This window comes from Hydra vulgaris, chromosome 03 (assembly GCF_038396675.1).
Source record: "Hydra vulgaris chromosome 03, alternate assembly HydraT2T_AEP".
NCBI classification, from domain to species: Eukaryota; Metazoa; Cnidaria; class Hydrozoa; order Anthoathecata; family Hydridae; genus Hydra; species Hydra vulgaris.
In genome coordinates, this window is record NC_088922.1 from 6443576 (window position 1) to 6471033 (window position 27458).

Here is a 27458-nt window from a genome sequence, read left to right on the forward strand (position 1 = left end):
AAATGCTTTACTTTAGAAAATAATTTTTTGAGGGATCTTCCCCCTTAAGTCTTATAAAATTTTTCTGATATTTGTCTTGTAATGTGCCTTAAAATAAACAGCATTGACTGGTATATTTAATGATGTAATAGCAGAGTTATTAACTTTTTTTTTTTTATCAACAATAACAATAGTATATGCACCAGGCTTTCCTACATTATATCCACTTTTTTAGAATTAGTAATTTTTAAAAGCAACCGTCAAAGTTCAAGATAGTTGTCTAAATTAATATTTTTATAATTTATGGCTCTTTCTTACTATTTTTTCTCTCCTTTTACTTACGTCATTAACGTGTATTAAATAAAAAAAATAAAAAATTAATGTGTATTAAATAAAAAGTTTATAAATTATAAACACGTTTATTACACTAAGTGTGTCTATATACAGTAGTTTTATTTATGATTTATCCAAAGTTCCATACTATAAATTTTTACTTATTCATAGATTTTTTAACTTGCCAACACAGTTGCTCAACTTGGTTGAGCTGCTTGGTAATCTTTAGACAAAATCTTCAAAAACAAATTTAAAAATATACTTTTTTCTTAACTAATTTTTAACATGTTAAATTAGCTTTCCAATAGTAAAAAATTTATGTAATACCACGTATAAATGACGTGTACTCTCCACTAATATGTTTAGTTCAGTCGAAGCATCTTGTTAAGACATGTCACCCACAGGTCTAAAACATGGCTTTCATAATTTTTTTTCCACTGTAATTTTTATTAATTCTATTTACTCTTAAATTACTTCACCACGGTTAGCCCTGCATTTTTCTTAACTTTTTTCGTAATGAAACCAGGGGTGTAGAGTCGTAAAGAAAAAGTACCAAATTCGACTCCGACTGTTGAAATTTTCAGAGTACGACTCCAATTCCAATGCATAAACGAATACGGACGAAATTTTTTTTTAAAAATTCTTTAAAAAATATTGCCGATAATAAAAAAAAAATTTTATACAAAATATATGAAAAATTCTTTGAAGGTTAAATATTTTGTACATGCACGTGCAATACCGAGAAATTTTACTATTGGAGTCGGAGGTGCGATTTTGTTTAGTGACTCCGATTCCACTACAATGTCGTGACTCCGACTTCACAGCCCTGAATGAAACAGCCATATCATATAAAAACTGATTTCTTTTTTCAAGAAAAGTAAGTATATAAAATATTTTAGTTTGAAAAACTTTACTTTAAAAAGCACGATCTCTCTCACACGTTCACTGTGTAAAAGTTATGGTAAAATCAATGTCACCTTATATGAGCGTATGGGATTAAGCCCCTAAGATTAAAGAAATGTTAAAAAACACTTTTAATAGGCATGTCAAAGCGTGTTAAGCAGTTTATTAAAGAAAAAGTAAAAAAAATATATGTACTTGAGCCGCTTAATTAACTAATTTCCAATAAAACTTCAGTTTTGCGCGATTAAACTTTTGATAACAGTGATATTTTTTGCAGCACTGAAGAACTTGATTAAATTACACTAAAGCTCTGTAAGAAAATTGACGCCTGTAGAAAGTAAATTGACGCTAGTAGAGAGTACGTTGTTTTACAGCTGGTTAAAATACTTAAAGTTTGGTTAAAGTTATTTAATTAAAGACTTTTTTTTAGGTCCCCAAGAAAATCTAGCGGTCTTGTTACAAGGCACCCCAGAAGAGCATTTAACTAAGATATTCACGCTTCCTTCCTCACCGATAGCGCCAAATATGTTCGGACCCATGATTATAAGATTTATGTTATTATTTGTTAAATGTACACTAGATTTTATTGGGCTAAATAAATAAATATAAAATGCCTAATTGATTCCTTAAAACTTAAAATAATGCAAAAAAAAAAACTTACCTTACATATTAAAAGTTAAACAACTTAAAATTTCATTCAAGCATTTTAAACGACTTTAAATTTCATTAAGCTAACATTCAAATTCATAAAATTTTTAAAAACTACAATACATTCATAATTTTTACTTAGATTTTGTACTTGGGTCTTTTTTTTTGCTAACTCAAATAGAGTTCGGATTTTGTGCTGTTGACTTAAAATGTGAAACATGTTTTTCATTATTAATGAATTTGATTAACTTGATAATTTGATTTAAAAGTTAGTAAAATACAAAAAAAAAAAAAAAAAAAACAAACCTTTTTAAAAATATGAAAATAGCTAAAGTGAATTACGTGAACTCCGCGCTGTCTAAACATTGTTTTGTTAATTTTAATGCAGGTGAAATTATACCGGCAAAAATTCTTTTGACATACGCAAGCTTTAAAAATAAAAAAGGAGAAATGTTCAAACTGAAGAAACGGATCAACGACTCAAAACTAAGCGGAAATATTGCTTAAAAACTAAAAAAAAAATCGATAAGGCGGATTTTAAAGAATTTTAACGTTCGAATATTCGGTTTGGTAAAATTTGGGCAATTATGTTTTTTAACAAACAACGCCGAAGCGTCTAGAAACATAACTATTTAATTACGAAGTAAATGTTAAATGCATTTGTTTTATTAAGTCTGTATAAATTTGCAAAACATAGTTTAAAAAATAATATATTGAACAGAAAAGAATCGAAAATTTGAAAAGAATTCGAACAACTTCATCTGTTTATTTTCATATGCAGATTCAAGGTGTTTGCGTAAAAAGTGTAAGCTGAAGCTCATAACTGAATGTTCTTATTAATAAAAAAATAAAAATAATTAAAAAAATTAATAATATATCAAGTGAACGCGCTTTTTAGACAGGGGTAAAACTTTAAAACCTATGGATACAAACTGATTGGACTTTATTTATATAAAAAAATTCCATTCAGTTATAATATTGTGTATGTATTTTTTCTACTTTTTTATATATATAATATTAAAAATAGAGAAAATACATAATGCACAATATAAGTATATGCAATATGATAATGTATTATAAAGAACTTTATTATACAAGTTTTATATTTACATTAGAAAAAAAATTTGGTATTTTAAAACATTGAGAATTTTAACTTTAACTTTAATTTTTTTTTAAAATTAAATTTAATACTAAAAAAAGTCGTTTCTTCTATAAAGAACAATTTATAAAAAGAAATAAAATCGCGTTTTTTTCATAAAAAATCTTACAAGATCAATAATCGGGAAAAATTTTTTTTAATTGACTATGATGTTCTTTCGGTATTTTCAAACGCAGACTTCCATTCCGCACTACCTGGTTTGATACCTCCTATAATGTATGCCGTAGGACTGGGACCTTTCCACACACCCAAATTACCTGGTGGTTTCTGCGAGATTATTTTTTCTCCAAAAGGAGTAATTGCATAATTATAATAAGTCTCGTTTTCGAGCGCAAACGTTATTTTATCATCTAAGTTTTCCGGATTTACAAAGGTTTTGCTCTCCTCCTAAAAAAACATACATAGACATATATATCGAAATTAAAGGTTAAAAGATAAAAATATCTGATAAATAAAAGATTGTAAACTAAACTAAAAATTTAACTATTAAAATTATCAAATTAAATTCTCAGGTAAGGATCATCACGCTGTCTGATAACACCTTGCGACTGCCCAGCTATAACCTTGCGACTGGTACATGTAATCCAGTATAACCTGTCCCATGTTCTGCTACCATGTAGGATTTGCCTTTCTAGGGAAAAGCTAGGAGAAGCTCACTCTGACTTGAAATAAATGCCTTGGGTGACTCTTTGTTGAATAAAAGCTAGAGGTAGTATCACAATAATATGCTTATTATCTTAAGTAGATGTTAACTGCATTCTGTTATTGTCATGTAGAAGGCTTCCTGGGCAAAGACTTCAGGGTAAGCTGAAAATTTTGTTGACCAGCCTAACACCCCTTCTTCATCTATTCCACTGGCAAAGATGTAAACCTGAACTACCATGTTTCCTGCCAAAGATGATGAATGCAGGATCTTATCAACTCTAGTTGTAGGTTTTTGATTGTGCCCCCTTAATAGTGTCTATGCAACTCTTCTTGTTATCTCTTAATGAGGATATTGCTCTAAAACTCAGCCTAATGGTTCTATGGCTATTTGGTAATAAGATTTTCAAACACTGTGAATGATCTCCGAGAAGCTGATTGCATCAACAGCTTAAAAATACCAGAGATTTTATCCATGTTACACATGGTGTCCCTGTTTAGTGCTTTCGGTGTATATTATCGAGATCTCCAACATAATCTTTTGAATTCAGGCAGAAATGGAAGTTTTTATTTCTTCTCATCGGTTTTAATTCAAGCCTTACTCTACCCCATGATTTTCACCTCACTCTGTGGTTCTTTTGTGCAGCTGGTATTTCTGACTGCAATCATTTCTACCATCTTTTTCACAAGAATAAGTCTCTGGAAAAAATTGGGAACAAAAATCATTTTATTATAACAAGAAACTCATGCAAAAAGATGCTGCCTGACGTTAAGATCTATTTAACAAAAAGCAAAGATAACTTTAACATCTCTTATAAATTAAACCACTACCAAGTTAAAGTCAACACTCGACTCACTTTGGGAAATGCTCTATTTATATTCAGCAAAATTATTTTCAATTTAAAAATTTTATAAGCATTGTCATTTTTTTTGGAAAAACAAAACAAATTACATTTTTATGGTTTTATTTAAGTATTGCGAAATAGAACAGAAGGCCCCTAAAAATTTATTTTCGCATTATAGATTGGAATACAAGTTCGCCATTTTTAAATGCGTCTGTTGAGAAATGGGATCATCCACAAATTACGTAACCAAACTTTTACGATAAACAAAACAAAAAAGATCAAAAGTTTTCCCTCGCAGAGTCTTAATTTAAATAAAAAATCAAAATAGCCTATTAAGTGAAATGAAAATCGCAGCGTAAAAGAGCCTAATATCTCCTACTCCTGTTTTTAAAATATATTTTGCGTTGCGTAGTTTACGTACGATCCCAAAGGTTACTTTTTGCAATATTTTAAGATATAAAATATTATACAAAATCTAATATGGATAAAGTATTTATACCAGCCATATATATAGCTATAGCTGTATTTTATGGTATTTTCACATGATATTATCTTATATAATAAGTTTATAAGAAATCTTTTTCAGATTGAATTTAAATATTAAGAATGAATGCAAAATGTAGATCTGGGCGACCAACAAGAAAAAGAACACATAATATTATAACTAGACATCAAAGTGAAAGATATGCTAACCAAACGAACTACCTGTTAGTGATATCAGCATGCAGATGTGAACTTTCTATTTTAAATTGTGATGACAGGTTTGAAGTTAATAATACACTTTGAGAAAGCTACAACATTAAACAATGCGTTTGTTCAAACAAATTTGTGACTAAACTGCCAACAAATTTTAACAGCTGTACAGTTTTTCATTTCTTCTCAAATTGTGACATATTTTATTATACATATTACCCTTTAGAAACGTTCGATGTAAGGGTTGCTCTAACAAGCACTATGTGTGTCTCTGTGAAGAAAGCAAACAGGTTACATTTAATTTTTTTTTGTATTATCTTTTTTTATGCTTGTTATTTTTTAAAATACTTTCTATAAGCTATAAAATAAACTTTAAATTTAAAATAAACTTTTTAAATTTAAGGTTCCAGTTCTAGAACGAGAGTATTTAAAGGATTAGAAAGTTAAGCAAGGGCCCTTTGGAACCTGGCAGATAGACCTAATTAATAAGAAAGCAAAACCACAGATTTAACTAACATTGCTAAAGGTGATATCAGTTTGAAGTTAGTGACGCTGCAACATCTGCAATAGCAACTGCTACCTTGATAGACTATCAAATTATAAGTCAGAATGACAGATCACAAAATTATCACTGAAAAAAAGATATTTGACACTAAAAAGCCTGTTTCAACCATGATTAGTGAAAAACACAGTTCAGAAGTTTTTTATTTGAAAGTCATTAAAGTAGATAGTAAAAAAGACAAAAATACATCAGCACATATATTAGGATATGATCATTATGCTGAACTTATTATTAATAGAACAGTAAAGGATGAACAAAAATGGAAAAGAATTACAATGGCGATCGAGACGCTAAAAATACTCCAAAAATACAACAGCATTAGCAGTTTGAAAGCCATTGTTCTTGATAATACTTCTGCTAATGTTGGTGCAGATAATGGCTTAGTTCCATTTAATAGGATGTGTACTTCACCAAAATGAGCTACCACTTCATCATGTCATAGCTAAAGTAGATGGTAAAAGTAATGATCCAAAGAAATATAGATAATATAGGTGAATTGCATGATTTACCAATAGTAATGATCACTGAATGATTTTGTTCCAACTCATTCAGTGATTGACTCCTATGTAAACTCTAATATTTTATCTGATCTTAGTACAGATCAGCGTAAACTTTACGAATACTGTATTGGAATATCTAAAGGTTTTATATCCCCAAAATATTCAATGAAAAAATTGGCACCTGTTTACCATGCCTGATGGTTAACTCTAGCTTTAAGAATAATGATGGTTTATGCAAGAGTGAAGAATCCTACAGATAAGTTGTGCACAATTACAAAATATATAGTCCAAGTATTTTGCTCCATGTGGTTTGCTCATAAAAAGTCTGGTCTTTATAAAGATGCTCCTAGACTTCTTCATAAGACAATAGAGCTTGTTTAAAATCAGACAGACAATATACAACAAACTGTTTTTCAAAATCTTCAAGGAAGTTCTTATTGCTGTCTTCAAGAAAACATTTTATATTCTATGTTACAAGCTGATGAAAAAGATATAAGGGCTCAAGCTATTAAGCAAGTTTTGCACATAAGGCAATCAAGAGAAGTAAATCCAGAAGTCAAACCAAAAATCAAAGCAAAATTAATTATGCCTATTAACTTTAACGCTGATACATGGAGTGGTTTAGTTGATGTTTTTTTAATTGAGGTCGAACCTCCGACTTCTATCCTAACTTCATTGAGTTAGAAAACGCTTTGCAAACTTCTAAAAAAACCTATTCTTATGGATTTACCCAACAATTCACAATCAGTAGAAAGGTCTGTGAAGCTTGTATCAGAGGCATCAAATATAGTTTATGGTCAAGTAAAGAGACACAACTTTATCTTAACTAAAAACCAAATCAGAGCAGAAAATAAATGTAATTCATCAAAACTGATTAATTTATATTTTTCTTGAGAATATATATTTTTTTTCAATTTAAATTTGGTTCACTTATATAAGTCTGAGGGCATTCTTGACTTGACTACTATCAAGTTCTATTTTTTTTAAAATGGCAAGCCTCTCTCAACACTTAACTCCCAAATTACCCCTGCACAGAGAAACATGTTGAACACTGTAATTCCAGAAATAAACGGAGCTAAGGCAACCAGAATCAAAATTTGAATGGAAAAAACAGGTTTTGAGAAAGTTGGGGTGGGTTGGGAGGCTATCACCCCTCCGCCACTTGATTCTATGCCCCTTCCGCCACTTGATTCTATGCCAGTGTTTAAGATAATGTGGTAAATACTTATTCAATAATATTCAAATATTCTAATGGAAAGAATATTTGTTTCAAAGTTTGTACTAAAGTATATAAATATTGAGAATGCCATAAAAATTAATAATTCATTGAAAACAAGAAAATACTTGAAAACTTTTAAACCATTCCCCAAAATTGCTCTTACTCCAATCCGCCTGAAATTTTCAGGATAGTCTTAGATTGTCATGTACAACACATCCCAAAATGAGCCAATATGATCTGCGAAAAAAACTATATTTTGGTAGTGGCTTACTATACATTCTCTCATATATTATTAAACTATCTTCTGAATGGGTCATATATTACCAACTCACCCAAAGATAAGTCGGAACTATTTTCAAAAAACTTTTCCTCTTATTTACCTTTTAAATGTTATGACTCTTCCTGTCATCCCAAAGAAACAGGTTAAAGAATTGTTATACATCCAGATCACTCCATATATTCAAATCATTCCAGCCTAAGTTGTTCAAGTTATTTCTCTCCTAAACTTTTTGCTTGTGTTTAAAACATTTTTGCCATAGTTTTTAATACCCTCTAAACTATTTGATAAGTATCTAACTAAATCTTGTTTTCTTGCCTGCTGGAAAATGGCATCAGTGGTTCCAATTTTTAAAAACTCTTATCAAAACAACTCTTAAAACTCTGACCCTTTTAGGTCTCATCCAATCAGTCTTCTCACTATTATTAAGAAGCTCTTTAAGCTTTTACTTAACAAACTTCAAATATCTTATCTTGAGTTGTACAACTTACTTTTTGACAATCAAGACTTCAAACCTCTTATTCTATAGTTGACTTATAAACTGTTATTGCAGATGGAGATGGTGAGGCAAGGACTATTATAGCAGAAAAGTTCATGCATTAGATGAAGTTGGCGAGACAAGGGCTTTTGCTCTTGACATATCAAAGGCTTTTAACAAATTCTGACATGCTGAACTTTTCCATAAATTAGCTTTATATGCATCTAGAAAAGTTTGCAGATGCATATGAAGTTTCTATAATGCATCTGGAAAAGTTTCTAAAATTTCAAATCATTTTTTTTTCTAACCTCAGTATTTAGGTAGTCCTTGAAAGCCAACTCTCTTCTTCATTTCCAGTAACTTTATATATATTCCTAAATTGAAGAATGGCACCATTCTTATTGAGTCCTCTACTTTACATTACTTGGATTATCATTCACTACTGACCTTTTATGGAAACTAATTATCCAACTTATTACTTAGATACAATCAATAACAATTATAATTATATATACTTTTGAGAGTTTTATTTTTGATTAAATAAGTTTTTTTTTACAAGATAGCGATAGCTAAGATAAATTCAAAAATTATTGAAGTAAAAAAATCTTACAATTAATCTTAAAACAATATCACGATTCTTGTGATATAACTCTTTTTGTTTTAAAGTTTCTTTTAGTTTATCCTGTTCTTCAAGCAAGTTTTTCTCTTCTTCTTTTGCTTTTTTATCTGCTTCTCTATAAATAGATTGTGGTATATATGTAGTATAAATAAACAATAAATAAAATAATACAACAATAAATAAAATATATAAACGTATAATTAAATAAGCAACATTATAATTGGAAATAATTAATAATTACAAATATAACATATTAACATGAATATAACATAACATAAATATAATATCGAAATAAATACTAATTATAAGTATAACATAATATAACAATAATATAATTAATGGCAAAAAAATGTAAGTAAGGAAAAATTAATTAAGAAGTTAAAAACAAAATAATTTTCCAAATAGTTTATCTGATGTTTTTTGTTCTTCCTTTACTAATTGTTTATGCATATGCACTAATATTTTTTATCTAATAACAGTATATAACAAAATGTGTTACATTTCAATTGCTTATGTATAAAGATTATGGAAAAGCATTTACATTAAACCTTAATTTTCTGACCACAGCACAAAGAAAATTTTAATTGAGAAAAGACAAGAGAACATATTTTCATTGACTTGGTCTGGTAAGAAAAAACAATTGCACATTGAAAAAACAAAGACAGTATAAAATCACCAAAAAAGCTTCAGAAATAAGATATTTAAAAAATTTGTGTGTGCTATCAATCACTTTCACAAAGTAGCCCCTAAATAGCCCATCATATTTTTGTTATACTATTTTTGATAACAACGTTTAACAAGTCCAATATATGTTGATGAATGCATTTGCCTTGCTCCTCTCAGTAAGTTTCTATTCTCCTTGAATTTATCAAGATGAGCATTGAGGATATTGACATTAAGTACATTCTGAATCCTATTTTGGCAAAATTACTCATGAGAAACTGAACTCTACAAGTTTTCAGGCTTATGAATACACAGAAAGCTAAAACAATTGCAACAATACCGTTCAAAGACATTTTTTTGTTCTGTTTAAGAGCTTGGGAATCTCGTCACATTCTATGATCTTTTTGATCAGTAATCGGAAGATACCATTTTTAACCTTAGCCTTGGACAGCATGGGGAAATGATCTTAGAGGCACATAAAAGGTGCTGACTCCTTGTCAAAAGCAGTGACAAACTGCTCGATGAGACCTCACTTGATGTGCAGTGGTGGCATAAACAGCTTCTGACTCCCACTTCACGTTGTTCTTGCCCAGAGAGATTTTGGTCCATTGTGGCTAGACATTCTGTGATGGTGTACCCAGGCCTTGTTTTAAAGCATAAAAGTGTGCCATTTACGAATATATTAAGCCTTTTAATGTAAGCAATAAGCCATTACAGTTGCGCCACTTTTTATCATTTTTTAAATATTTAAACAAGTCTAAAGATATCATTTAAGGGATACACATTGGTCCAGGAATGTCACTTTTGAAGCAAAAATCATATCTTTGCCAATTTTGAAGCTAAAAAGCTAAAATTTTTGGTGAGTGATCATTATACCCCGGCCAACAATAACTATCATTGTAATATAGGTTGTCATACCTCTGAAGGACACACCAATAACATGAAACCAAGGACAAATGAAATAACGAGTAATAAACATGTGATACGTACTTCATATTTAATTTTTAACTATCTATTAACTATAAATAGTCACCAGCATGTATGACACATTTTTGTTTGAATGAATAAATATCATACATGTGCAGAACACCATGAATACATAGCGTAATAGCTTACATTTAACGTACTTATTTTAACATAATTATTTTTGGAATACCTTTTAACTAAATATTCTCTGAAGGACAAATTACACATTTATTACATCTTGATAGATTGCATAGGTATGTAGCATGAAGCACACCAAGGACAAAAAGTAGACACAACATGACACAAGGACAAAACCAAGGACAAAAGTAGACGACATATGACACATGTTACATGACAATATTTAAATTAATAACTTCCATGATTTATGGTACACTTACGAATATTACAAATATTAATGTGTAGAATAAACTAACTCTAAAATAACACACTAAGGATATGTGACATAACATTTTTTTGTATTTATATTTTGATCTAAGTTATAAAATATTTTCAATAATACTGATTTCTATAGTTTGACTTCCTGGTTGATTAATAAACAAAATCATTAGAGACACATATTTTATAACTACCTAGACATATTCTATGCATATGGGAGCACAACAAGAACTTATGACTACTTAAAAAGAACGCATAATATTGGTTTTACACTGAGATTATAAATAAAAACAAATTTTCTTTAATATTTCTACATCTATTTTAGTTTTACTAAACTGAGCTATTTAAAAATAAATAATTATAAAGGGTTTAAGTTTTTTAAAAAACAACAATGAAACAGGTGTCACATTCCTACTCAAAAAATAAATGTGCTATTGTAAACATGCAGCTTTTCACAGATTTCTTTAAATAAAGTAAATCTATTTAGGACCCATACCACCAATACTACAAATGAGAATAAAATAAAGAATATAATTGTATTAAGAAAATTACAAAAGAAGGTCTAAATATTCTGCTGGAAGAGCAAGTTCCTTCTTTGATTCAGAACTTCGCCTCATAGAAGTAATAAAGGGGTCTGATGAGCAGCAATCTTCGCATTACATCTTTATTTGTAATTTTTCTAGAAAATTTTCTTGTAAAATGTTCTTGAAAATTTTTAACATCTTTGTTTCTCCTTTCCTGGGCTTCTTCAGATAAAAGGCCAATTGGAATTGGCTTGTCTCTTACAACCTGGTGTGAATGGACAATAATCTTGTGCACTCCAGTAGACATAGGATACTATTTAAAATGTGGTACATATGTCTTAAATGTATCTTTGCAATATATTTCTAGTTAGCCTGGATCAATTGGGTGCTTACAGGACAATACACAAAAAATAATGAAAAATCTTTTAACAAGATCCTTATAAATTTCAAGTATTTCAGCAAAAGTTTTATGGCTTCTAAATGCCCTTCTCGCTGTGTTTCCAACAACAAATCCAGAGATGGAGAGTGTGAATTCCAAAGTCCAAAGACATCTGATTTGGTTGTCTATTGTAAGCAATTACAAAAAGTCATTCATTGTTTTAAGGATTTAATCCACATATATTGCAAACTTGAACCTTGAAAAGAATCACTTAATGGGGGAAGGAATAGTGGAAACTTTCCCATCAATCATAGTACATTCTAACTTGAGCTTGATTTGAAATAAGTCTATGGTTGTTGTTCTGAGTTCAGTTGACAAAAAAAAATCATATTCTGCTTTAACAATTTGTTGATTTTCTTTATCGTATTGCATTCGAACAGGGAGACAATATTGGGTTGAGGATGTTTTGGGGTTAGTCCAAAGTATAACATTAGTTTCCTGTATTTTAAGTTGCACAGGTACAGTGCGCGAAAGAAACAAAGATTCTTCAACTGGAACAGGTAATCTGTCCTCTTCATCCTCAGTTCTCTGTTTACGTCCAGATGAACCATCCAATCCAACTTTGCTTATAAGAAAAAGAGTATTGCAAGGCTCAGGTAGTTTCGATTTATTCATAACTTTCCAAATTCTGTTTGTAATGTAAGCCATTATTTCTTGAAGATTCACAGAAGTACTGTAGTTTGATGTGACAATTCCGGAATCTGGAATGCAATCACTTTTAGCTTTTACAATAAAATTGTAGGCAGGGTATAACATGCAACCTATTTCTAAAGTCCCTTGACAGATTGTTTGATAGTCAGTTCTACTCATTCTACAGTCTAACATTAAAGCTAAAGCTTCTTCTGCTGAGCAGCTTTTAGAGCATGATATATTACAGGATCCATCAGTTTTACTTTCCATCAAATGTTTAATAACTTTGGCATCTTTAAATCGACTTCCTTTATTGAGAATAAGAATAAGGATATAAAACAGATTTTCAGTGGTAACACCTAATTTTTCAGTAATCTGTGAAGATCTTCTTTTCTTAGACCTTGTTGAGAGATCTTCAAATGATTTTGAAAGTGCACCTCGTTGTACATTTTTTATTGTAACTTGCTGTTGAGGTTTGTTTACAATAAATTCCATATCTAACCATTTCTTGTAATGATTTATAAACCTTCTTTTTTGTCTACCTGTCTCATTCCATTTCTTTTTAAAGTTTTTCATAAATTTTTCGGTCAACCTCATCTTTCAGTTAACCTCATTTTTTATTCGATTTTGTAAACAAAATCGAATAAAAAAATAATCAAAACAAATAATATTCAATACTTATTTAGTGGTGAAACTAATTTTAAATAAGGAATAAAGACATTTATGATTACGATTATCAAATAAACTAGATTGTTTTATTTATGTTTTGTTTGGTCTGCTTTTATACTAGATTATTCCGCTATTAATTATCACAGTTGAAACTCATTAAAAAACATCGGGAGTGAGAAGGGGAGCTGCATTTTGGTTTAAGCACATCATGTTTAAACTGAACCTATAAATCAAAAGCAAACAAAAGCAGCCAAAACTTTTCCAAAAATTTTCTATAAACAACATATTTTCAAACACAAAAAATTGTTTGTTTTATTATAATTATTCCTTTTATCAACAAAACAAAAAAAAAACAAAAAAACAAAAAAAAATTATTTATTACAAATTTTAACTGACATCTTATAAAGAGTTTATTTTTTTATAATTAAATAAAAAATTTTTATGGATATAACTATATTATTAATTTTTCAAAATAGTATTGAGTGAGTTTAGATACCCTTGTTATCAAGTATATTTGCTAATGAGGGTATTTAAACTCCCTCGATATATTGTATTAAATTAATAACAGAATTATATCTATAGAAAAAATTTTTATTTAATTAATTATTACAAATATTTATGTTTGAAGCAATATAGCAATAACTTTGTTAATATTTATAAGTTTTATTTTGCAAAAAATAATAGTTTAGAAAATAATAGTTTATAGTGTTACATCACTTTAATTAATGTTACATCAGCTTTATATAATTAACAGATTTTATGATATCAAAAGAGTAAAAACAGAAATTTCCTTATAATTTAGAAGAAATTTTGATTAAAAAAGTTATTTAAATTCCTTGTAAACATGTTAAAACACGGCATTAAAAATGTTTAAAAAGCATACATTTAATTTTTTTGTCATAAGGCAATTGAAAGTATATATTTTATAATAAAAGGTCCTTGGAAACTTAAATCTTTGTTACAAAAAAAAAGCGTTGGTAAAGTAATTAACTGGAGTTATTTTTTGCAAAAAGTATTATTTTTTATTTGTAATATTTTTTCATTTTCAAGGCCGTAATTTTAAGAAATAACGAAAAAAAAACAAATTTTAACATATTTTAAATCATTTATACAAAGGGGTTGTCCATAAATTACTTCACACAATTTTTAACAAAATACACATTCCACAATATGTATATTAACAAAATAATACTTCTAGATTTGTTTTTCTAAATTAGTAAACTAAACTTGTTTTGTGGTAATTTATTTTATTGCAGTTTAAAAAAGTTAATGTCTGTAAATGAAAAAAAAAATTAAGATAATTTTATGACGTCAAGCTAATGTGCTAAGCTGATTTTATTTAAAACAAAGTGTACTTTACTGTAACAGCTGTCCTAGAGGCAAAATAAAAAAATTTTATCAAATGGCTTTAAAGGCGCATGAGAAATGACACCATTAGGATGATCTCCCATCTATATTTGCCATATTTCAAGGGACTCAACAACACTGGCATAATTCTCTTTGAGATGCACAGAGTGAGCTGTCAGAATGGATGGGGTAGTTGTTTCTGTTGTGAAACAATATGGTTTTGAAGGGAAAACTATTTTTAAGTGGACGCTCTTCACTCAGGTTACATTTAATACCAATAGTCTCAAAATGACACTGTTTACAGCCTATCTATCTGATTGAAGAAACTGCAAAATATTTGGTGACACTTTCCCTGATTTATGACTTTATTTTTATCAAACAAATTTCACTGTTTTAAGCCTGGGTATTTAAAGTTCAGCATTTGACTTCTTTTTTTGAGTTCTAGAGACCTAGATCTAAATCTCTGATTAGATTGTTGACATCTTTTTGGTTAGAGAAGTATGGCCTCCTCTATTTATCCACTTCATCTGCAAAACTATAAATTGTATTTTCAATATCTTTATTACTGTTGGAGTTGCTGCATTCTTCTAAAGATGGCTGATCCCTCAGGATTAGGACTGTGCTGTAATGGGGCATTATAAGATTTGAGGTGCATTTATGCCCGAGAAAACTTTTGTGGATCAACAATACAGAAATAGTAACTGCTTGAGTGGTCCGTCAGTTGTCACCTAATAGCAGACTTTACAGCACTGTTTATTGCCCTGTACCATTCTGTAACATAGCACATTCAACTATTTATATAAATTTTAAGGGAAGAATTTTTTTACATCTTAATACAGGAGATAATATTTAGAAAAGATTAGATCCATGTATGAGAGATATGGAAACTTTATTAATGACTTGGTTTATGCTGATTAATGTTATGGGATTAATGAAAAGTCTCGAGTAGTTAAACTCTTAGGTAAAATACGAAATTCAAAAATCAATCACAAAAATTATTTAATTTGAATAGGATTATAAGGTTTACATCCAGCACAGCACATATAACATATTTTCCTATAGCATACCAATATATTGTCAATTGTCAAACTTCTTAAAATGCAAAATATATAAAAATCATTAAAACTTTGCAAAATAAAGCTGACATCTAATTCAATATACCATCCCCTCAGTATTATTTTGTTTTATCTACCAATGTAATAAATAAAATGTTTTATCTAATATATAAAATAAATACAAAAAAAAATTATATATAAATAAATATAATGTTTTATGTAATATAATATATTATATCAGGTAAAACATTGTACTTATTTATATATATATATATTTTTGTATTTATTTTATATATTTAGATAAAACGTTTTATTTATTACACTTGTAGATAGAGCAAGATAATATTGAGGGGACGATATATCAAGCTCATCTAACTCAATGTACCTTCAAGAGTTCTCTTGAAGGTACATTGAGTTCTTTAAGTGGCCTGGACTTGTCTAGATCCTCAACAGTCATGCAGATGTATGCTTTGTAGGTCTCATTTTTATGACTTGCTTTCACAAAATATTTTTGTGATCTTGACTTTATAAACTGTCTACATACATAGCAAAAAGCATGTGCTGGATGTAAACCTTATAATCCTATTCAAATTAAATAATTTTTGTGATAGATTTTTGAATTTCGTATTTTACCTAAGAGTTTAACTACTCGAGACTTTTCATTAATCCCATAACATTAATCAGCATAAACCAAGTCATTAATAAAGTTTCCATATCTCTCATACATGGATCTAATCTTTTCTAAATTTTATTCTAAATTTTTTCTTGTTAAGGATGAGACAGAACTATTTGCAAAGAAGTTAATGAACATACTAACTTTTAACTTATCTCTTGAACCTGATGAGCTTGCTCTTTCTGTCATCCCAAGAAAACAGTTTAGCCTTTTGGTTGGTCATCTAAATCACTCCTTCTGTTGTTAAAGTTATTACTCTTTTAAACTTTGTTTGTGATCCAGAATTTTTGTAACTATATTAAAATATTTTTTTGATCAAAATTTTGTCATAGTCTTTCAAAAATGTAAAACTCTAATCAATTCTTTCTCAACTATTATTTGCTAATATTTGATACTTGACTGAATCTTGTTTTCCTGCCTGTCAAAAAATGGTATCTCTAGTTCCAATTTATAAAAACTTTGGAGAACACTCTGACACTTTTAACTCTCACCCAGTCTTCTTTCAACTATTAGCATTGAGTCTTCAATTAACAAACTTCTTCTAAATATCTTGAGTCTAACAACTGACAATTTTTTTGACAACTTTCTGACAGATTTTGATTCTCTTCTACTACAACTGAACTATTCCATCATTTTCGTTGGTGTACTACATATTAAGTGACAAGAAAATCATAGATTATATCAGTAATTTATAAAAATATTATTGGGCTTGCAACTACTTTAATGTTTTTGTGTATAAAATTTTGTTCAAAATGTTTTATAATGATTGATACAAGTTAACTGTTTTTGTGTATAAAATTTTGTTCAAAATGTTTTATAATGATTGATAACATAGGTGTTGAGCAATGAGGATGCAGATCTCAAAGCGTTCCAATGAGTGACAAAACGATTTGTGAAAGAATGTTCACATACTGCACAGATTTTTACATATTGTCTCTATTCGCTTATCGTATCTGCGTAGTCCATATTTTAATTGCAATAGCTGTTTCTGGGGCACATGAAAGTTTATTTTTCTATATTGCTCAATATTTTATATACTAAAACTGGTTCTCTGCGTATTTGTCTTTGTTCTAGGGTAGTACCCTGAGTCCCAGTAGCCTTTCTTACAATAAATGTTTGATTGTCGCAATAGTTTTTGTCGCTTGTTTCTGTATTTTTTTAAGGATTGCGATGTCACCTTTTGAAAAAGGTGACTATGATTATATAGCGATTTTTAGAAGATAGCGGATGTATGTTAACTAGAGAGTGCTCCATAGTATGAAATCGCGACTGCAAAAGCCTTTTTTATTTCCAGCCTGAGGTTGTTTGATATCGTTCGAGGTTGAGATGGCAGTTTCTATTTGAGCTCGAATGCTTAGGTTATCCGATACAAGAATTCTCAAGTCTCATTCTGTGGTAACTACCTCAATTTGCCTACAAGCAACATTTGCCTTTGAGTACTCATGCTTAGACTTTCTTGCAAATTCAAAATGCTTTACTTTACATTTTTCAGTGATAAAATGCATATATTTCCACTACGAGGTGTGTTTATCAATGACTACTCTTTATTGATGTCTGATTAGCTATTCCTCTATCCAGAGTATTAAACTGCCTCTGATGCAGTATGCTTGTAGTTTGTGTAGGAGATGTTTATGTAATACCTTGTCAAAGGATTGTGCAAAATCAGTGCACAATCCTTTGACAAGGTGTTACATAAACATCAATCACATCTACTACTTAGTTGACATGGACAGCCTGTAAGAATATCACATGCTTTGAGAAGATTCTACACGTAGCTATTTTGTTACAGGAATCTGTGATGTGCTTTGCTTATTAACTTGTGTTATTGCAAATGTCATTATCTGATCCTGCATTAAACTCTTCATGACCTGGTCCGTTGTTTTAAGTCTACTGTCTTATTTGAAGATTGGTGTGAATCTACTGTCTTATTTGAAGATTGGATTTTTTCCACAGGTCAGGAACAATACAAGTGCTAATCAAGTGTTTAAAAATGAGTGTAACTGGTATAGAGAAAGCTGCAGAACATCTGTTTTAGACCCGTGGATGGATGATATCTGCTCCTATTGACTTACTCTCTGTGAGATGACATAGTCTTGACTCAACACCTTCAACAGCTATGTTTTTTGCTTCGAAATTGCAATTGTCCGTGGTTTTATTAGTGAATGCAAGCAGCATCTTATGCGTTTGATTTGTGACAAACACCAGTTCAAAGAAGTTGTTTAGAGTAAGACAGATGATTTCTTTGTTAACTGTTGTGGTTCCACCCATAATCTTAAGAGCGTTGATCAGTTCCTTTAATTCACTTTTTTTAAAAACTGACTGTTTCTCAAATGCTACTATGTGATTTGTAAATGGCCTGTTTAACGATTTTTTTTACTTCTTTACATACAGCTTCTTAGTGCTCTTTTTGTAATAATTCATGAGAGCAGCCCACTGAGGCTCTTTATTTGCCCGATAACTTGCATTTTCTTTTTACAATTGCTTTGATTTCTGAGGTGAACCATTACTCTTTTTTGGCAATAAATGGAGCAGATGTCAATGGGATATGTAACTTTATGGCTTCATTATACCAAGAGTAGGTAGTAACTGTTTTTAGCTGAGAGGCTATCAAAATTTGTCTCCAAGTAATATGCTGCTATGTGATTTGATAATGAATCCAAATGGTTAAAAAAACGGCTATGATGAGTAGGCATGTACATTCTGTCATTACTTGCAACAGTTAAAGAGCCAGGGATGAGACAATGTGTTTGGTTTGTCTTCTTTTTTTTAAATGTAAATTCACCTGCCTAGACCAATAAGTCCACTACAGACGAGGAGGCTACTTAATTGTGGTTATAACCCTGTCTTAACTATATAACTCCAAAACAGGAACCTTGACGAACAAGGCTGCTGCATGGAGAAACAAGTTGAGCACGGTACACCAGAGATGTGGTGGGGATCGAACTTGGAACCTCTCGCTTATGAAGTAAGCGCTCTACCACTACACCACTAACGCACTTTTATCTCTATAACTCGATCTGAATCATTGGTAATTATCAAATCTAAAATACTGTTTGGAGCATTTCATTTTGAGATGAGCAGTGCGTAGATAAGGTCACAATCTGCATGAGACATAACAGGAAATTAATGTTGCTTGGATGCTTGTTTGTCACCTGACCCACAGTTGCTGAGTGTCCTCCAGTATCCAAGGACTCATACCATGTGTGACTAAATTAAAGTCTCCAAAAAGAAGCATTAAGAAACAATTTATACTAAAAAGAGAATTCTCAGCTGCTATAATTGATGCTATCACTTGATTTTCTTTTTGCTAAAGAGACGTGGTCTATAGATTCTTCCAAAATAATGTGGACTCCTTGCCATACCATATAGCTTGTCAGATTTGTTAAACATTGTTAGAGAATTGCTTTACATTTACATAGAGTTTAATTGCTTTACATTTGTTTTGAAAATTTTATTGGACTTAAGCTGCTAAGCTTGAACCTCAGTTTCGATTGTTGTAAAGTTTTGTCGTAAAGTTGCATCTCTTTCTCCTTTCAACAAATACTACCATGGTTGCTGCTCAAGTGAGCCATCCCATTTGTTCCCTCAACCAAAACTTAATCTTGCATGACTTGTTATTTGGCAAAGTCAAATACTTTTACTGCAATTGTTCCTTTATGTTCGAAAAAACATAATCTTGTCTGGTTCTTTCATCAAACATTGATGCTATTTCTCCCCTGTCTCAACATTTTTTTAACACACAAATTTTTATGCTTTCTGTCAATTGCCTTTTGGTCTCTTTTAGCTCACTTTGTTTTCTGCTAAATACCAAATCAATTAGTGGTTGCTTGCAGCCTTGTTGGAAACTTGGTTTCTTTTTTTTAAATTGATCTTTCAATACAATTTTTTATTCTTTTATTCACCAATAACACAAACTGAAATGCATGTTCAAGAGACCTGTATTATTATACTTGTATTGTATTGTGTTGTTATACTTGTATAACAACACAATACAATACTGTTTCTTGAAAGCTCTAAAGGTTTCTTAAAAGTTCTAGAATATTCTGAAAAATTCTCAGACCTTCTCAACAATTCTAGCAGTTCAAGAATATTGTCAGCATTTAATTTGGATCAAGAACTTTCTCAAAAACACAAAAATTTAAACATATTGTTGTACTAGTTACAAAAGCATAGTTTTTATGGAACTGTCTAAAAGTAGCAACTAATCTTTATTTGTTTTTGGCAAACACAAAAAGTAAAACAAGCATAAAAATAAAAATTTGTTACACAGTTTTTGAAATGTAGTGATAAGCAAATTAGTTAGAAATTTAAAGTTGAAATAAACAAATTATTAATTATATTATAATAATAATATTTTTATTTTTATTATTTTTTTTATGTTAACTCACCTTCCTAAGGCTGAAAAGACAACTACAGTTAAAGAGGCTACTTTTTTCTCAACTCTGTAACTCCGAAACACGAACCTTGATGAACAAGGCCGCTACACAGAGAAACAAGTTGAGCATAACCAGAAAGACTCAGTTATTTGTGCATTTATTGAACTTCTATTTATTAAATTATTTTTTATCGCCAGAAGAAAAAATTATAATTAAATCTATTTTAACTTAGAAGTTAAAAATGGCACTTTATTTAAATAAAAAAATAAATTAAAAAAAAAAGTAAAAATGATTTTAAAACTAATTAAAAACACCAAACACGAACTTAAAATTATTCTGAATGTTTATTTAAACCTTTTTATTCTAAGCTCCTCATTACTCTTAGCAACAATTGCCATGTTATTTAAAACTTTTTCCCTTTCTTCCATCTCTCTCTTAGCAAATTCTCCAAGAATGTCATTTTTAATTCGCTCTTCTTCTGCCAGTTCCCTCTGAAAACGTGCTACAACTGCTGCAACAGCATCTTTGTAAGGCTAAATAAATCTAAACTACTATAAAAATGTTAAATTTTTCTTAAATCAACTTAAAAGATTATACTGTACACTATATAACACTGAATAATACATATATATATATATATATATATATATATATATATATATATATATATATATATATATATATATATATATATATATAGGGAAAAATGTATATGTAAAATATTTTTAACATATATATTTTCATTTATACAAAAATTTGTTTCAAGACATTCCATATCTTTCATATCTATTAGAATTTTTTTTGTGTCTACCAAATCAATCAACCTTAATGTCTTTGCTTTAAAGTGATAGTGGTTATTGAATGGTGACATTGTTTTGTCACATAAATTTAATACTAAATTTTATTGCAATAAATGCTCCTAACGTGCAGAACATAATGATATTCTAAAAATTAGACCAATACCATAGTAGCTTACATTATTAAGAAATAATTCATTTTCACATGATCTGTAAAAATAACTATTCATCAAGAACATTGAGTTTGTAACATGAGGATTTTTTTTTTTTTTTTTGTAAAGTTAGTATATGGAAATTATACATTCTATTTTGGTTGTGTTTTGGTGAACAAAAGAAGAGAACCATCTTTAAAATCGAATAACTATGAGGAGCCTCGCAATTCACAAGGGGGTCCAACGGACACTATTAATACTTTTGACTAGCCTAATCAGCCTAGAAATTTCTTCTTCCCAACAAGTACGTTGAAAATGATCCAAAGCAAAGATCATTTAACCAATCCTGGTTTGATCAATTCCCATGGCTACACTACAGCCGGAAAAAAAAAGATGCTGCTTATTGCTTTACCTGCGCTTTTAGGAAAAAAATGACAAAAGTTGAATACGTTTCAGCGGCTATTGAAACTGGAAAAAACATTTGAATCTGACAGAGGGTTTTCAAAGCATGAGTGTTGTGAGGCCCATAAAGAAGCAACCAAATGTTTGATTACAACAGCTAAAACATGTACGGATATTGAAGAACTTCTTGGCACCAATTTGGCTAAAAATAAAGAAACTTATCAAAAAATAAGGTATTTGGCCCGACAATCTTTGCCACTTAGAGGAAACTGGAGAAATGAGTTTTTCTTCTCCATTCTTTTAGATGAAAAAAGCAATGTTTCCAATACAGAGCAGCTGATTGTTTGTCTTCCATGGGCCAATGATGTATTACAAGCACACGAAGAGTTCATTGGTATGCACCCTTCACCAAATACAACTTCCAAAGAAATTGCGCATGTTCTCAAAGATATTCTCTTGAGGATGATATTGAGATTGAAAGATGTGCATGATCAATGCTATGACAGAGCTGCTAATATGTCTGGTCCTAAATCTGGAGTAGCAACTGAGATAAAGTTATTGAACAAAAAATGCTTATAAACTCATTGCTATGGCTACGCTTTAAATCTTGCCATTGGTGATGCCTTAACAAATATTTCAAGTCTCAACAAAACTTTTAGAACAGCATATGAAACTTGCAAATATATCAAAAAATCACTTAAAAGAAATTCCAAACTTGATGCCATTCAAAAAATAACAGAGAACAATTCAAAGTCCATCCATAAATTTTGTCCAACAAGGTGGACAGTGTTCCACAAGGCAATGTTCTTAAATTATTTCTAGAAAACTATCGCGAGCTAATGGAAATTTGGAGATAGTCATTGCAAGAGTTGAATGATACCGAAATGAAAGCAAGAATTCGGGAAGCGAAGTTTGTAATATTGACATTTGACTTTATCTTTTGTTGCTATTTAGGGGAATGCCTTCTGAGACAAACAGACAATCTAAGTAAGGCACACCAAGGTCAAAGTATTTCGTCAGCTGAAGGACATAATAACAATGTTTGACGCAAGTATTACATTTTTTATTTGTTTCATAGAGGTGGAGTTAGATGATAATTAAATATAAATTATAAATGAAAATCAAAATTTTTCGTTACTCCTCCCTCCTTTAGAAGTACCATAGGACATAATTTTTATATTTTATATATATATATATATATATATATATATATATATATATATATATATATATATATATATACACATAATCTCAGACATAATCTTATAATTTATATATTTAATTTTTATATTTTATATATATATATATATATATATATATATATATATATATATATATATATATATATATATATATATATATATACATAATCTCAGACATAATCTCACATCATTTGACCAGTTTGGGCGCCCAAACTAAAAATTCCATAAGTTATAAATTATAGCTATAATCAAGTAAATTTGTCATTTTTGTGGGCCTTAAATTGTATTTTGTAACTACAATTATAGTGGTGAACTTTATCAATGTTGCTTACTTACTTTTTATATACAAGTGTGGAATTTGCATAACAAATTCACATTATATTTAAATAAAGTTAAGGAATGATTTTTATATTGTAAATATTTAGATTGCATCATTAGTCGATTTTAAAATACAGCATCATAACTAAATTTAATTTTAAATCACGTTAAAATCTTTGAAACAACTATGCCAAAAATTACAAAGGAAATCTAATTTTGTATTTGAAAAAGATAACACTTCTTTATTACTTCTTGAAACTATTTTATTCATAACATAATTTTGTTTGTTTTGTAACAAATTAGTTTTTTATTTTTCTATTTTTACATATTTAAAAAACTATTTTTAACAAAGATTGTAAGCAATTTAAGAATATATTTTATCAGTTACCAATATATTTGTAAACATAATTTGCATTCATAAATAAAACGTATGTCATACAAAGTTAATGTCGTTTTGAATATAAATAATTTTCAAATAAAACTCATATAATCAAATAAAATCAAATAAAATCAAATTTATTCAGCCAATTGTTATCGCAATAATTTAGATCTTCCTGTATTATGTATGGTAATGTACTCAATGAGTCATCTACCCATTATCTTCTAGGATTAACTCTTACTTCCAATCTTTCTTGGAAATGTATACCAAATCCATTGCAAAATTAGCATCCGCTAAAGTTGCAACGGATTTATCTGCTAAGGTTGCAATCTCTTTATCGAGCTTGACACTTTCTTACTCCAAATTTTATACTCTATCTCTATAAATCTCAAATATGGCCTTGTATGGAATACTGTTACCATATCTGGAGCGGATCTTCTAAAGATGCCCTTTCTCTTTTAGACAAGTTGCAAAAAGGCATTGTAAACATAGTTGGACCTGCTCTTGCAGCCAACCTCTGACCATTACCGCATTGTCGTAATGTTGCTTCTCTTTATCTTTTCTACAAATACTATAATGGGCACTGCTCTGAACAGCTAGTGTTTCTTGTCATTCAATTAAGTCTCATCATTTTCTTGAAACTGTTCCTAAATGCACCAAAAACTCTTATTCCTTCATCTTGCTTTCCTGATTCATATAATTTGCAAGTCGTTTGTCAATCATTATCTTGCTCTACAATCTTTATCTTTTCTCTTCCGGTAACTTTCAACTCTAATAGTGGTTGCTTGCAGCCTTTTTGGAAGCGAAGATGGTAAAATATATATGTATATATATATATATATATATATATATATATATATATATATATATATATATATATATATATATATATATATATATATATATACACACACACACTAATATAATGTATAATAATGTAATATAATGTAAATATAATGTAATATAATGTATATAATGTATATAATGTATATAATGTAAATATAATGTAATATAATGTAAAATATATATGTATATATATATATATATATATATATATATATATATATATATATTATATATATATATATATATATATATATACACACACACTAATATAATGTATCTTTTTGGCTATACTTACAAACTCATAACGAGGTATAGTAATGCTACAATGCTGATCAACATACTGTATTATTATAAAAAATATATATTATATAAATATATATTTTCTATTATAAAAACACAAATTTGCATTAGATCAAAACTATAAAAATTTTACTTAGAAAAAAAATCATCTTGTGCCACCATCACAATGCAAAAATATCAATAACTTATGTTCTTACATATGCTACATGCTTAACTTAATTTTCCTAATCTCAATGCATGATAATTTGACCTGCACTAATTGTAAGTGTTTTAAGATTCATCAACACCCTCAACACATTTTTTAAAATGCCTGTTTGCACCTAAAACATATTTATCACTGTCCATAATTTGATGATTTATACTTCTACTTAAAGTTATTTGCAAATTTCTTTAGTATAACTTTTAAAATATAAATATTTTTTTTAAATATAATTTATTGATACGCTTTGATCCAATACAATACTACACAAACAATTAATAAATTTAGAAAAAAAAACAACCTGCATTTAAACTTATGGCAAATTATGTTGTTGTTAAGTTAAACTATGCTATTGTTAAATTAAATTATATTGTTGTTATGTTATGATAAACTATATTGATGTTATGTTATGGTAAATAAGGTTCTTGAAAAATTAAAAACTAAAATAATCTACATAATATACTCACACAACAAATTTTTATGTTATTATTAAAAAAGAATTTAAAAAATCATCTTAAAACAGAAACATTAAGCACCTTTTGAGCTTGTATATCAGCTTCTTTTTTCTTTAGTCTTTCAACTAATTTTTCACCTGTAAACTGACGTTTACTTGGATCCCTGACTGGTTTAGGTTTATGGCGCATCAAAACAAATGTTTTTGAAAAGTTTCGAAGTTGATTTTTGCAACCTAATTTTTGCAAACACTCCATGTTCAATTCTTGATAAAATCACATCCCAAGAGCTATTGTTATGGCATTTATATAAAAACATAATTAAAAATAAACCATAAACAAAATTTAATGATTGTTAATTTGAACAAATATTGAATACTTCATAAAACATGCACACACTGCATTTTTAATGTTTGGATTCTTTTAGTAAATGTTTGCAATATTTTTCTTATTGTTTTAAAAAACAATATGAAAAATATTGCAAACATTTACTAAAAGAATTCAATCCAGCCTAACCTAGCTAATACAGGGTGAGGCAAAATTAACTCCCCTATTTGAAAGAGCTGTTATTTTTATTTTGATATTAACTGTCATTATTTTTTTTACAATTGTAAGATAGAATAGCACAAAATTAATTATGAATCGATTCAATCCACAACAATGTACAGAAATCGTGACTATTTTTATTCAAAAAAATAAGTCAGTTGTGTTAACTCAACGAGAATATCGAAAAAGACATCGTAATCAATCAGCACCTAATAAGAAAACAATTCATGCTTTATCAAATTGATTTGAACAGTATGGAACAACTTTAGACTCTCACCATTCAGGAAGACCAAGAACCGCCCGCTCTGAAGAAAATATCGCTTGTGTTTGTGAAAGTGTTGCAGAGTCATCAAAAACATCAACAAGAAGACGTACTCAACAATTAAACATTTCTCAGTGCTCCCTTCAACGAATTTTGAAAAAAAATTTACACCTTTTCCCTTGCAAAATCCAGTTAGTGCAACAGCTATTGCCCAGAGACCATAATCAGCATTTGAAGTACAGTAATGTCATTTTGAATCTTGCGAGAGAAATTGATAATTTTAGTGAAAAAAAGATAATGAGTGACGAAGCACATTTTCATCTCAGTGGTCATGTTAATAAACAAAATTCTCGTTTCTGGGGAAGTGAAAGCCCACAAATCATTCATGAAACATCATTGCATCCACAAAAAATAACAGTTTGGTGCGCTATTCATGCCAAAATATCATTGGACCTTATTTTTTTGAAGACGAAAATGGACAAACAACTGTTACTGGTGATAATTATCGACAAATGATCAGAGACTTTTTAATGCCACAAATGGAAGAACTAAATCTGGACAATATGTAGTTTCAACAGGACGGTGCCACACCTCATACAGCCAAAGAAACAACACGGATTTTGAAAGACCTTTTTCCAGGCCGATTAATTTCTCGTTTTGTTGATTTGGATAATATTTAGTTGATATCATTTTTGAAAATTGACAAACAAAAAATTTAAATGCTAAATAAACATATTATTTGAAAAAAAAAAAATCTTTCATTTATTTTAAAATTGTAAGCAAACCAAATAGGGGAGTTAATTTTGCCTCACCCTTTATTTACAGCTAAAACTTTTTAAAAGACACAGAACACTTAAAAATACAACCAAGCACTCTTAATACCTAAGAAAAAGCACACTTATTAACTAAATAGTTTAATTATTTTTTTTATGAACATTAAACTTAAAATGAGTTTAACATTCATAAAAAAATGAGAAAAATTAAAAAAAGAAAATCACTTCTAAGAAA

The 27458-nt window shown here is 29.2% G+C and overlaps 1 protein-coding gene across 1 annotated transcript; it reads right to left on the minus strand.

Moving 5' to 3' along the window:
* Window positions 1-3085: 3085 nt before the first annotated feature.
* On the minus strand, window positions 3086-25968 carry LOC100199075 (uncharacterized). Its single transcript, XM_065792168.1, has 4 exons — window positions 25727-25968; window positions 20950-21128; window positions 8849-8972; window positions 3086-3409 (listed from the first exon to the last, which is right to left on the minus strand). Exons 1-4 carry the CDS (start codon window positions 25898-25900, stop codon window positions 3167-3169), a joined length of 720 nt encoding a protein of 239 aa, XP_065648240.1. The 5' UTR covers window positions 25901-25968; the 3' UTR covers window positions 3086-3166.
* Window positions 25969-27458: the final 1490 nt, after the last annotated feature.